We start from the raw sequence: 14,268 nt of genomic DNA on the forward strand, positions 1-14,268 counted from the left end.
TTCAGCCTTTTCTTAAATTAGATGGTTTAGTGAACTCATCATTCCTGGTTGTCTTCATCTGAAAGCCCCTTAGGTTTTCACAGTACCTCTTAAAAGGTGCCACCAAGAATAGAAAGCAGTGTTGCACTTCTAGTGTGAGTAGTCCAGAACAGTGGGCAGCTGTGTTTCACAATTAGGACGGCATCTGTCTAGGGCATGAATTAACTTTTTGGCAGTCCCATCCCACTGTTGACATATATTATCTTGGGGTTAATTAAAGTCAGATGTTTTTCATATGAAGAGACAGATGTCTCCTCCTTTCTAATTGTGTATTTGGCATTTTTTAGTTGATGCTTTAAATCTAAATGCAGATACATACATATCTCTATTAAATGTCATATTCTTCTTTTTGATCCATTTGTTCTAGTTCAATCATTTCGAACATTATTTCTGTCATTTGTCCCATTATATATCTCTCTAAGCATTGTGCTGTTTGCAAATTTGGTAGATATGTACTGTCTTTCAAGTTACTGATAAAAAAAAAAAGATGTTGAATACGCAGAGGTTGGAAAGAGGGAGAGTACTAAACTGAGCAAGCCCTATAGTATAATGACAGGTTCAAAATTCTTGGGAAAGGATTTTTCAGTCAATGAAAAATATGCTATTATCCAGCCCACATTTTATCTTCCTATCTTATCAGATATTTCATGAAGGATTTTTCTAAAATCAGTATATAATTTCTTCCATATTCCTCTGATCTACCAATATCATAATTTTATCTAATTAGCAAGCAACATCTATTTGATATCTTATTTTGGTGGACTCACCTTGGCTCCCCATAATTGCTGATCACAAACCACCTATTTTTTTTTTTTTTTTTTTTTTTTTACCTATTCTAGAAACTCTTGATTGTCCATAATTACAGATTGATTCATCGTCTGTGTCCCTGGTGACAATTTTATTCCTAGATTGGTTTAGTTAGCTTTCAAATAAAATTGGTTTAGTTAGCTTTCAAATGAAATAGGATAGATTGTGCATTAAATGAATACAATTGCACATAGTAAATTATATAGTGACCCTCAAAGAGAAATCAGTAAGTTTTGGTCATACCTGTTTATAAACTGGTAGTAATTTAATGGTAATGTCAGCACACATCCTGACATCTGGTAATCAAGAATGGAAAGAATGAAAACAACAAGTAGAGGATCCAGTGTACTTTTCAAACAGCTCCTTCCTTATCCCCGTTAGTATTTCAATTATTTAAGAGAAGTACAGTGGAATTTTAGGGGCTGCATACTGGAGTTTCTTCTACTTTATGAAAGGTAAGTAAGATAGGTAGGTGGGGGCCAAAAACTCAGTGCCCACAGGTCCTGGATGGATAATGTAAAAGAATGAAGGTGGCCAAGTATAAGAAACAAGGAGAGGTGGGGACTGTGACAGGCACTGTCTAAAAGAGGCAGCCACCACTCAGCTCTGGCCATTTGTTGTTGTACAGGTCTGGTGTTGCCAGATTTTCTGGTTTTACAAGAGACTGGAAATCAAGGCTTTGGTGTGAAATTTCCTGATATTTAGAGATTAGCAATTAATTAACAAATTTTTAAAGTACTAATCAGAGCAAAGCATGCTTATGGTCCACCAGCTTGCAACCTCAGTCTTAAGGTATGGCCTAGTTGTGAAAATGGAGGCCCAGGAAAAGGACACCTACAGAATGAAAATGTCTCTGGTCCCATCACCACCACCACCATTTTACTCCTTTCCCATGAAAAATTGGAAAAAGTTATTGGGTGGTGGGATGAGAATGGAACCACTTTTCCCTGTTAACTTCTCAGGTTTTGGCAGCTGTTATTAGTTGGTCACTATTGGTTTCCTGTGTTAGACATATCCTAATGTTAAGCACAAAAAAGACTGATTAAGTAAAAGTCATTTAAAACTTTTTCACTGTAGTTTATTCATAGGGAGGGTGGAGGGTTCTCACTTACCACTAGGTCCTAAGTCTTTGTTTTTAGATATCAGAACTACCATGCTTAGTGTTTGATTTAGAATTGTAAAAGAGCAGTTCTAAAAGGCTTGTCTTTGTTTGTTTGTTTGTTTGTTTTTTGAGATGGAGTCTCACTCTGCCACCCAGGCTGGAGTGCAGTGGCATGATCTCAGCTCACTGCAACCTCCACCTCCCAGGTTCAAGTGATTCTTGTGCCTCAGCCTCCTGAGTAGCTGGGAGCACAGGCATGTGCCACCTTGCCCGGCTAACTTTTGTATTTTTAGTTTCGCCGTGTTTCAAACTGGTCTCGAACTCCTGACCTCAGGTGATCTGCCCGCCTCAGGCTCCCAAAGTGCTGGGATTACAGGTGTGCGCCACCTCGCCCAGCCGTCATTTTTATTTAAGTAAAAAGTTTCATTGAATGTCTGCAAAGAATTAAATTAGTAGACAAGTATGGGTCTCAAATCAGCAATTGTTTTAGAGTGCTTGTAAAAATTTTGGTCACTGAAATACAAATTGCTACCAGATATGATACATGTTTGATTGAGGCCACATTCTCTTATTACCCTACTCTCTCCTAACCTCACCTTGATTTGGTTTATTCATTCAGAGTACTTAATTTAAGTACCTGCTTTGAATAGGAACCTGCTGTGAACTGGGGCAAAATTTGAAAATGAAGAAGATATGGAACCTGCTTTTACGCATCTTTCTAAATATTATGTCTCTAAGAAAAACATTTTTTAACTTTGCTTATATTTTCAGTGATGTTAGTCCTTCATGCTAAAAAGAAAAGTGCTATATAACCTGATAATGAATTAGGCAGTTTCAAGAGGTTAATTTCTGCAAGTGTTTTTTCTTTTATGAGAAAAAAATTGTCTTTTTTCTTGAACTTATTTACTAACATTATATATTTTAAATATAGAAATAATAAAAAAATTATTTCCAATTTAATTGAACGTATATTGACTTTGACATGTGAGAGTAGTATTAAACACACATCTATCTCACATGTAATCTGTCTCTTGGTAATTATGATCTCACTCTTAGATCTGGATAGGTTTATGTTTTCCTTTAGACTAATTTATGAATAACTGGAACTATTTGAATTTAAATACATTTGGAGAATGATTAACATGTGGTCAGATGATTTTAATCTTTGGGACTGCTTTCATTTCAAGTGGTATAAATTACATTACTGGAGAAAAAGATCTTTTGAATATATTTTATATTTTAAATATCTTTTAAATTTGAAAGTGATTATATATAGATGAGCTTGATTGTTGGTTTGAACTACCCAGGATTTTTATTTGTTAAGTATTTATTACTCTGACTTGAGAACACTCCTGCTTTGCATGAGAATGTTTCTAGATTGTAGTGTGTCGTGAACTTTAATTTGTCCTTTTTTTAGATGTTTGTTTTCATTTGTTTGTTTGTGTCACTTAGTAATTTTTTAATACTCTCAGTCTCCTTCCCAGCTAAGTTTTTGTGTATAATCCCATCACTTCCTCTAACCTGTTATTTAATCAAATATTGTTTATTTTACAGTTTGTTATTTGGGCATGATTTCCTTTGTGCACGTTTTGGTTTTAGGATTTCTTTCATTCTATTTTATTATTTGCATTAGCCATATACATTGTTGGTTCGTGCTACTTCTTAAGTTCAGTGGCAGCATTAGAGTTTGACAACCAAGCGCATAGTTCACACTGAGTATTTACAGAGGCCCAAAAGCGTGATGGACAGCATACCTATTGCATTTTTTACCCTATTTATAATGTATTTTTAGATTAAATATGTGTGTGACATTTAAGCCATTCATTAATGACTGACTTCATTCACCCATATTGCTTTAATAATCACCCAAGTTCTTCCTTTATGTAGCGTGAAATTCATTACTTAATATAGGAGTCCTTTGTTGAAAAAAGGATTTTAATATTGTCAGACAAAAATGAACTGCTTTTTCATAGGATTGCCTTATGAAGAGGATAGGTTTCTAAAAATCTTAATGTTGTTAAATGTTGGAAATCTAAGAGTCCTTGGAATATTATGTTATAGTAAAATATTTTATCCAAGGAAGTCCTGCGTTAGTTTCTTTTTTTTTTTTTTTTTTTTTTGAGACGGAGTCTCGGAGTCTCGCTCTGTCGCCCAGGCTGGAGTGCAGTGGCCGGATCTCAGCTCACTGCAAGCTCCGCCTCCCGGGTTCACGCCATTCTCCTGCCTCAGCCTCCCGAGTAGCTGGGACTACAGGCGCCCGCCACCTCGCCCGGCTAGTTTTTTGTATTTTTTTTAGTAGAGACGGGGTTTCACCATGTTAGCCAGGATGGTCTCGATCTCCTGACCTCGTGATCCGCCCGTCTCGGCTCCCAAAGTGCTGGGATTACAGGCTTGAGCCACCGCGCCCGGCCCGTTAGTTTCTTATGAAACTTATTTATTCCCTTGTATGAAGGTCCTTATAAGATTGTTCGTGAATTTGTATACATAGTTATATATTTAAAGTTATACAAGAGTTTAATAGATTTCATTAAGTAAGCTGCTGCTTCTTATAATTTTTAATTTTTTTGTCATTTGGTTAATATATTAAAGGACATGACAAGGTGAAGTTTGTCTTACGTGATCTTTAAGTATCACTAGTTAACATATAGATGTTGGAGCATTTCCTTTGTATTCATGATCATCTGTAAATTCAGATTCTTCTAATGCTTGGTGAAGCATTTCTTGACATTAGTACACACCCGTGTCCTTTCCCAAAGTGTGTTACTATTTAGGCATGCTCAGTTAACAGCTTGCTTATGGTTTGTGTTGAAGCTGCTAGACACTGTATATTGATTCCTTAACCTATTTATCCTATTAAATATTTATCCTAATAAATATCCTATTGAAATATTTTATGCCTATTGGCTCAGTTAGGAGAATTGTCCTTATTAAAATTGTTATTAGCTATAGTGGCATTATTATTAAAAGTAGATATAGAAAATATGGCCAGGCACTGTGGCTCACGCCTGTAATCCCAGCACTTCGGGAGGCCAAGGAGGGCAGATCATGAGGTCAAGAGATTGAGACCATCCTGGCCAACATGGTGAAACCCCGTCTCTACTAAAAATACAAAAATTAGCTGGGCGTGGTGGTGCGCACCTGTAGTCCCAGCTACTCAGGAGGCTGAGGCAGGAGAATTGCTTGAACCCAGGAGGCGGAGGTTGCAGTGAGCTGAGATCGCACCACTGCATTCCAACCTGGTGACAGAGCAAAGACTCCATCTCAAAAAAAAAAAAGAAAGAAAGAAAATACTTCACCAGAATGAAACATTTGGAGAAATAAAAGCAGAGAGTTCAGAAGACTTTTTTTTTTTTAATTTCTAATATTTTATTTTATTTTATTTTTTATTTTTTTAATTTTATTTTTTAATTTTATTTTATGATAGAGTCTGACTTTGTTGCCCAGGCTGGAGTGCAGTGGCCCTATCTCGGCTCACTGCAACCCCCACCTCCCAGGTTCAAGCGATTCTCCTGCCTCAGCTCCCAAGTAGCTGGGATTACAGGTATGCACCACCACACCTGGCTAATTTTTTGTATTTTTAGTAGAGATGGGTTTCACCATGTTGGCCAGGCTGATCTTGAACTCCTGACCTCAAGTGATCTGGCTTCTTCTGCCTCCCAAATGCTGAGATTACAGGCATGGGCCACCATGCCCGGCCTCAGAAGACTTTTTTTTTAGTGGAATATTTGAAAATAGAAAAGGGCCAAGTGCAGTGGCTCATGCTTCTAATCCCAGCACTTTGGGAGGTCAAGGCAGGAGGATCACTTGAGCTCAGGAGTTCGGGACCAGCCTAGGTCACAAAGTGAGATCCTGTCTCTACAAAAAGTAAAAAAAAAAAAAAAAAGGCCGGGCGCGGTGGCTCACGCCTGTAATCCCAGCACTTTGGGAGGCCGAGACGGGCAGATCACGAGGTCAGGAGATCGAGACCATCCTGGCTAACACGGTGAAACCCCGTCTCTACTAAAAAATGCAAAAAACTAGCGGGGTGAGGTGGCGGGCGCCTGTAGTCCCAGCTCTTGGGAGGCTGAGGCAGGAGAATGGCGTAAACCCGGGAGGCGGAGCTTGCAGTGAGCCGAGATCCGGCCACTGCACTCCAGCCTGGGTGACAGAGCGAGACTCCGTCTCAAAAAAAAAAAAAAAAGCTGGGTGTGATGGCTCACACCTGTGGTCCCAGCTATATAGGAGGTTGAGGTGAGAGGTTTGCTTGAGTCCAGGAGGTCAAGGCTGTAGTGAGCTGTGTTTGTGCCACTGTACTCTAGCCTGGGTGACACAATGAGATTCTGTCTGAAAAAAAAAAAAATAGAGCTGGGCACAGTGTTTCACACTCATAATTTCAGCAGTTTTGGAGATCGAGGCAGTAGGATTATGTGAACCCAGGAGTTCCAGACCAGTCTGGGCAACAAAGTTGTATTAAGACCCCCATCTCTACAAAAAATCATAAATTAGCCAGATGTGGTAGCATGCTTTTGGGGTCCCAGCTACATGGGAGGCTAAGGCAGAAGGATCACCTGAGCCCAGGAGGTTGAGGCTGCAGTGAGCTGTGTTCATGCCACTGCATTCCAGCCTGAATAAGAGCAAGACCCTGTCTTTAAATAAATAAATAAAGACAGAAAAATTTACTGTAGTTTGGTGACCTCAGTATAGTTTTCAACTTGAGATACGTAATTACAAATAAGAAAAAGCTAAATATGATATCTCTGTGCCCTGGTAACTTTAGATACACTCACATTACAGTTATGTTGGTTGTTTTAGAGTATTATCTTAAAAATCTATACCTGAGATATATATATATGGATAGAGTTGTAAAATTAGAAGACCATTCACATTAGTGCATTTGTACATCTCTTAGTTGTATTTTGGAAAGAATAAGATGGTGAGATGAGGAGTGAAAAATAGGAAATTCAAATACATTTCTGAGAAATTGTGGGGAAGACTGATAAAAATGACTCTCTGGAGCGCCTCTGAGTAAAGTCTCTCAGTTTTGCTTCCTTTGAGTATTTTCTACTGAGCTTTTCTTTTCATCTGCATCACAGCTTACAGTCTAAGACCAGGTTAATTGATATCTGGGTAACAATTTCTGAATTCTTACCCTTCCTCTGTGTTGCCCAGGCTGGTCTTGAACTCCTGGCCTCAAGCAGTCCTCCAACTTCAGCCCCCCAAAGATCTGGGATTACAGTGTGAGCCTCTGTGCCCAGCCAGTTCATGTTTTTATATTCACCTTAAGTTGCAGGGTTAATTAAAAGTATTTTGTATGCCCTTGCACTAAAGATACTCAGTGCAAAGGTACATAGGAATTTTGGCCAGTCTGCATATGCCTTGTGTGACTGTTCACACAGTTATTCATTTAACTCTTTATTACCTGAATTTTTGCAACATTTTCTTCTCTCTGCATTATTAAGTAGCGGCCTTAATAAAACCCAAGTCCAGATGTGTTGGTTGGCTCCTACACCTATGTCAAGGAGAACTTGACGTCTGATATATTTATGGGCCTTCAGCACTTCTAAGCCAGAAAGCCAACATCCCAGACACAGTAATTTTCAACTAAGAACTTGAAAGCTCTAACAAACTGTGAATGATTAGTTAGGGTTATATTCAACAGTTAGTCATTATTTCTAATGTTGTAAAAAGACATACTGCTTAACTAAATGATCTTATTCCACATAGAGTAGGAAAGTTTGGTGATTTTGATATATCACTAGGTTAGAAAAAACCCTTTTTACATAGACACACATACACGTTTTTGACCTTGTAACATTTAATTCTGGGAAGTCTATCTTAATGAAAACATCCTAAATATGGAGAAAAATTTTATGTAGAAAGATAGTCTTTTTTTTGTAGCCACAAATAAATGGAGATAGCCCGGTTGGGCATGGTGGCTTATGCCTATAATCCCAGCACTTTGGGAGGCTGAGGCCAGGAGTTCAAGACTAGCCTGTGTAACATAGCAAGACCCCATCTCTACAAGAAAAATGAAAATTATCCAGGCATGATAGCATACACCTGTAGTCCCAGCTACTTATGTGGCTGAAGCAGGAAGATCACTTGAGCTCAGCAGTTCAAGGCTGCGGTGAGCTAGGATTGTACCACTGCACTATCCAGCCTGGGTGACACAGCAAGACGCTGTCTCTGAAAAGTAAAATAATAAAACAAAAGGAGATAGCCAGCAATAGGATAATAGAATATAATCCAGCTATTTAGAATGTTTCCATAATTGATGAAGAAGTCCATGCCTTATAACAAGTGTGAAAAATATATAGAATTATACACACACTGTGTTTGCAGCTATGTAAAAAATACATAGAAAAAGTCTAAAAGGGGCTGGTCACAGTGGCTCACACCTGTAATCCCAGCACTTTGGGAAGCTGAGGCAGGCAGATCACTTGAGGTCAGGAGTTTGAGACCAGCCTGGTCAACATGGTGAAAACCCATCTCTACTAAAAATACCAAAAATTAGCTGGGCATGGTGGTACACACCTGTAATCCCAGCTACTCGGGAGCCTGAGGCACAAGAATGACTTGAAGCCGGGAGGTGGAGGTTGCAGTGAGCTGAGATTGTGAGACTCTGTCTCAAAAAAAAAAAAAAAAAAAAAGTCTAAAAGGAAATACCTGACATTTTAATTTGTTGCCTTGGGTAACATAAATGATTTTTTTCTTACTTTGCCTTATTTTCTAATGAGTGTATATTAACTTTTTTTATCTTTGAAAATAAACTTTAGAAAGAAAGAAAACTATGCAATAAGATACTGTAAGTTATTCTAAGATGGTATTTTCTGTAAGTCATTTTGAAAGAATTATGCTTTTGAACTGTGGAAGAATTGTTTCTGCTTAAGTTTAGAAATGAGCCAGAAGCAGCTGGGCATGGTGGCTCACGCCTGTAATCTCAGCCCTTTGGGAAGCCAAGGTGGGTGGATCACTTGAGTTCGGGAGATCGAGACCGTCGTGGCCAACATGGTGAAACCCTGTCTCTACTAAAAATACAAAAATTAGTTGGGCGTGGTGGCATGCACCTGTAGTCCCAGCTACTCGGAAGGCTGAGGCAGGAGAATCACTTGAACCTGGGAGGCGGAGGTTGCAGTGAGCTGAGATCACGCCACTGCACTCCAGCCTAGCGACAGAGTGAGAATTCGTCTGTCTCCAAAAAAATAAAAAGAAAAAGAAAGAAATAAATAAATGAGCCAGAAGCTTTATGAAACTGTTACTTGCCTCTGTTTGAGAACTGAAAGGACAAACATGAGTTAGTTTTTGATACTTTTGGAATACATGCGAGACCACACTATTCTCTATTGAAATGGTATCAGTTAAGCAATGATAAGTGTGCCCTCCATTTTAAATGCTTTCTCTTTTATAAATAGAACCTGGTAGTGCAGCCTTTACATGCAGGTGGTAAAGGTGTAAAATAGTTCTGTAAGTAATTTTCCATGTCTAAAATTGTCTTAAATAGCTACTGTAACATTGATGGAGCCATTGAAATATATTTTATAAGTTAATATTTACCTTAAGTTTTAAACTAGCTGTATCTTGAACATGTATCTATATTAATCTTGAAATGCAAAAGAAAACTAAGCAATAAGATCAGTCAGAATATATTATTTCATGTGTCTTAAAACACAGGGGAGACCAGCCTGTAGTTCCAGCAGTTATAGAGGTCAAGGTGGAAGGATTGCTTGAGCTCAGGAGTTCAAGACCAGCCTGGACAACATAGTGAGACTTCATCTCTATAAACAAACAAACAGAAAACCACAGGGAGCTCTGTGAAACAGATGTCCATATTTGAAGACTATTTATGAGAAATCGTTTTGATTGATTTCAATGTGATTATAGTTAGCTTAAATCCTAATTCTTTTTCCCTCCTAAGTTAAAAAATAAATGTAAAAATTTTAAAATAAAATAAAATAAATCCGTCAGTGCAGATGCGTGATAATCACAGGGAGACCAAAGATGAAGAGAAACCTCTAATGCATCTTTAGCCTGTGATCTGACTTTAAATTCTATACATCTGCATTGACTAGGAGTTGTAAACTTTTGTTACTCTTGTCATAGATCCATGGTGGTCTATGAGTTTGGGATGTTGGACTCAATTTTTTCACAGATATATATTTGTAGTTTTTGATAATCCAAAGTTATAATCATCTGTAAACTTCATGACTAATAGTCGTTAACCTCATTTCTGATGAATACTTATGGTTACTACATGTTGTCAGGTACTGCTTATGGTGTTGGTTTAGAGGACTTGGTATTTCAGATGTACCAAGACCAGACTCATAGGGATGTTTAGAGAATATATATAACAGCTTTAGATTTCCTTGTCTGCGGTGGGTGTGTGTGTGTTTGTTGAGAGAGTACATACAGATAGATTTTTTTTTAAGTTTGGCAATTTGCTATAGAATACATTTATTTTAAATATAGAAAACATGAGATCCATCATATAGTGTGGCAACTCAATTTATGTGTGGGATGCATAATTGAGAGATGTTATTTTGAGTCCCCTTTTTTGTGAGCTCTGCTGTGAACTGCAAACTGTATGCATGTATATAAAAGGTTAAGAGCCCGGGTAGCTGAGTGGGGTGCCATGCTGTTAGCAGACGACGAAGGCAGTATTACTCACCAGGTGCACGCTGTCAGCTCTGTAGAAGATTCCATCTTCATGGAGTCATCTCATGGTCCACTTTTTCTTGAAGCCAGGTAACATTTCCAATGGGTTGGTCTAGTTGGAATTTTTCCAACTTGAAAAACCTAAGCGTTTTCTTCTCTGACTTTTTTTTTAATGAAACACTGCCTGTTGGAAAAACTAACTTGCAAGCTGGAATGAATCTGTGATATCACTTTGCTTTGTAAGAAATAATTATGTGAGGAGTGATTTTTTTAAAAATAGAAACTGGTGAGGGTGAGAATTGGAGTGTTGTGTCTTGCTTTGTTGTGGTGTTAAGCATGGAGCACTCTAGCTTGTGTTGTAGACTTTTGTCCTAGGGATGTACAGACTCTATTTTGTGATAACTAATCTGTTCACTTTGACTGTTACTGAGGCAAAGTAGTTTTGTGCAGTTTGAATTCTTGGCTCTTAACTCTTTTGCATATGTCAGTACCTTGGTCTTTTAATGATATCTGACTTTTGCCTCAAATCTGTTTAACTTAGTTATAAAATAATCTAAACTAGACAGTCTCTCTAAGCTCTTAATTTTGTAAGTTTTCTTTCTTTTTTTTTTTTTGAGATGGAGTCTCACTCTGTCACCTAGGCTAGAGTGCAGTGGCATCATGTCGGCTCACTGCAGCCTCTGTCTCCTAGGTTCAAGCAATTTTCCTGCCTCAGCCTCCCAAGTAGCTGGGATTACAGGCACCCACCACCATGCCCGGCTAATTTTTATATTTCTAGTAGAGACAGGGTTTCACCATGTTGGCCAGGCCGGTCTCGAACTCCTGACCTCAGGTGATCCACCCGTCTTGGCCTCCCAGAGTGCTGGGATTACAGGCATGAGCCACTGCACCCGGCCAATTTTTTAAGTTTTCTACATCATCTCAATTGTGTTCACTTAGTAACTAAGACTTCAGTGACATTTAAATAAAACGTTCTGACCTTTTCTTTAGAGCTTTATCCTCTTCATGGTAAGCTGTCATACTTGAGACTCTTGAGGGTACTTACTAAGCATGCTCACAACTCAGTTTGTGGTACAGGCTGTCCCTTGTCATGCATACTATGGCTTCCTTTATGTCATTGCCTTTCAATCCATCACGTTACATTATGTCCGTTAGTTGGTACCATTATCACTGCCTGTCTGACTAACACCAGGGATTGTTTTTTTTTCTCTTTAATTAGCAGTAACCAAATTAATGCAAACTGATAAATCTTCCCCTCCCCCTTTCGGTTTTTTGGGGTGGTGTTTTTTGTAAATTTTTATGAGGCTCAGTGTTTCCAAAGTTGACTTTAATCATTTCTCTTAGAAAAGTATTGTCACTTGTCACTTAACTGCTTACAAAATAGCTTTCAGTTCCTGGGGATAGGAGATTGCACATTATTTAACCATGAATATGATCCTCAAAATTGTGGGAACACCACCTTAATTTTCATTTTGAAGGACCATATGGTATTACAAAATGCTAGATTGATTTGTCTAACTTCTTTTTTTCCCGTGTGAAAAAAACGTTTACAAATTTGGATGTCTACTCCCACAAAGTAGCTAATTGTCTTTATTAGTGTCTACATTATGTCATTTTCTTAAAGTAATGATTAAGTAATTATATACATGGCTATATTGATCAATGTTTTTGATAAACATTACTGTATGCAATTAGCTTGACAAGTGTACTAATACTTACTTAAAAGTAGACTGCTAAATAACTGGTATAGGTTTTCATACTAATCATGTTTTAAGTAATAATTATATTTTCTGACTACAGGCACGTGACACAAGCTGACCTCAAGAGCTCCACGTTTTGGCTTCGAGCAAGTTTTGGTGCTACTGTTTTTGCAGTTTTGGGCTTTGCTATGTACAAAGCATTACTGAAACAGCGATGATATAAAAAGAAATACTGGCCCTACCAAAAACAAATACTTTTATGTACATTCTGAATGCTTTAAGTTCTGCTAGAAATATTGAGATATTTATACATGCAGAGTTACTTTATTAATATTTGTAATTCATGCATAAGAGTATTTTAATGATAGTTATAACTGCAGTATTGGCTAGCATATGGAAAGAAAAGAGCTAACAGCCAAACTAAAATGGCTAAATTCCAGAGGCCAAAAGGGAATATTTTGTAAATATATGTACATATTCAGGTAAGATACGGTCTCCCAAGCTGAGTTCTAGAAATGGTGTTTCTAGACATTTCTAAATGGTATTGTTAGTGCTCACTTGGCTCACTCTCCTAGGTTTAAGTTAGCCCAGAGATTGTATTTACTCATGGAACACTTTATTTATTTCACATTTACTCAGAATGATCCTTTGGATTCTATAAGGACATGAGGCACAATTTGCCATTCTCTCTCCGTTTTTAAAAACATAAGCAGTGTCAGCTTACCAACATGACTTTTTTTCAGTCAGTTGTGGTAGGCCAGCCTTGAAGCCATCGCACAGTCTAGAAAATTGTGTAGCTGAGTGTGCAGCTCACCTTTAAGGGTGAAGTAAGGTAAAAGCAATTAGCAGAGACGTTATCTATGTGATTATGTTGCTTCTTTTGTCAGTATGTTGAATTTTATAGCCCTTTCAATGAAATGAAAAAAAAAACCAATTTGTATATTACCAATGTTTTTAGTTTAAATAAAGAGTCACCCTTACTACTGTTGAATTTCCTCCCAAGTGTAAATCATTCTATAATGGCTGTGTCTATTATAGTCTATTACAGTAACTGCATGTGTCACCAAGTGTTCTATATCAGGCTAGGATAACCTAGAGGCAGTAATTTTTTAAATGATAAATCTAATGAATATAAACTCTCATGATAAACCTATTTTTTCCATCATCCGCCTTTTCAAGTATTTAAATAAATAACTGCTGTGTACTGTGATCTTGAGTTCTTTTGTCTTCTGAAGTATTTCTGTACAGATGTGAGTGAAGTCCTCTGGTTTCTGTCTCTCATATTGAGAATTGTTTGTGTAAAAGGAATACTCAGTAGGGAGTGGTGGCTCAATCGTGTAATCCCGGCACTTTGGGAGGCCGAGGTGGGTGGATCACCTGAGATCAGGAGTTCGAGACTAGCCTGACCAACATGGTGAAAACCTGTCTCTACTAAATACAAAAAATTAGCTGGGCATGGTGGCACATGCCTGTAATCCCAGCTACTTGGGAGGCTGAGGCAGGAGATCGTTTGAACCTGGGAGGTGTAGATTGTGGTGAGCTGAGATCGCGCCATTGCACTCCAGCCTGGGCAACAAGAGTGAAACTACATCTCAAAAAAAAAAAAAAAAAATGCTGAGTCAGTTGTGATGCCTCACGCCTGTAATCCCAGCACTTTGGGAGGCTGAGGCAGGCAGATCACTTGAGGTCAGGAGTTCAAGACCAGCCTGGCCAACACGGCAAAAACCCGTCTCCATTAAAAATACAAGAAATTAGCCAGGTGTGGTGGCACATGCCTGTAATCTCAGCTACTCGGGAGGCTGAGGCAGGAGAATTGCTTGAACCCAGGAGGCAGAGGTTGCAGTCAACCGAGATCATACCACTACACTCCGCCTGGGCAACAGAGCAAGACTTCATCTCAAAAAAAAAAAAAAAATCATTAGGAAAACGGTCAAGTACGATGTATACATGTAAGAGGATATTTATTTAAAAGTTGTAGAGAAGTCTATT

The 14,268-nt window shown here is 38.2% G+C and overlaps 1 protein-coding gene across 26 annotated transcripts in view; it reads left to right on the forward strand.

Annotated features, from left to right (window-relative positions):
* RHOT1 (ras homolog family member T1) overlaps nt 1-14,268 on the forward strand; it is a 107,823-nt gene that overhangs the window by 70,128 nt on the left and 23,427 nt on the right. For 13 of the 26 annotated variants that reach the window (XR_006693083.2, XR_006693084.2, XR_012425504.1 and 10 more), the window contains one exon: nt 12,380-13,489. The exons of 5 other annotated variants lie outside the window; for them this stretch is intronic. Coding sequence is in view for 15 of the 21 variants with exons in the window: in XM_074018967.1 (XP_073875068.1) it covers nt 12,380-12,497 (118 nt within the window). In the remaining 6 variants the exon portion in view is untranslated. Of the gene's footprint in view, nt 1-10,525; nt 10,670-12,379; nt 13,490-14,268 lie in introns of those variants that run through there. 8 more of the 26 variants (XM_065531205.1, XM_005583379.4, XM_005583380.4 and 5 more) reach the window with 2 other exon arrangements.

Source organism: Macaca fascicularis, chromosome 16, assembly GCF_037993035.2.
Source record: "Macaca fascicularis isolate 582-1 chromosome 16, T2T-MFA8v1.1".
Lineage (NCBI taxonomy): Eukaryota > Metazoa > Chordata > Mammalia > Primates > Cercopithecidae > Macaca > Macaca fascicularis.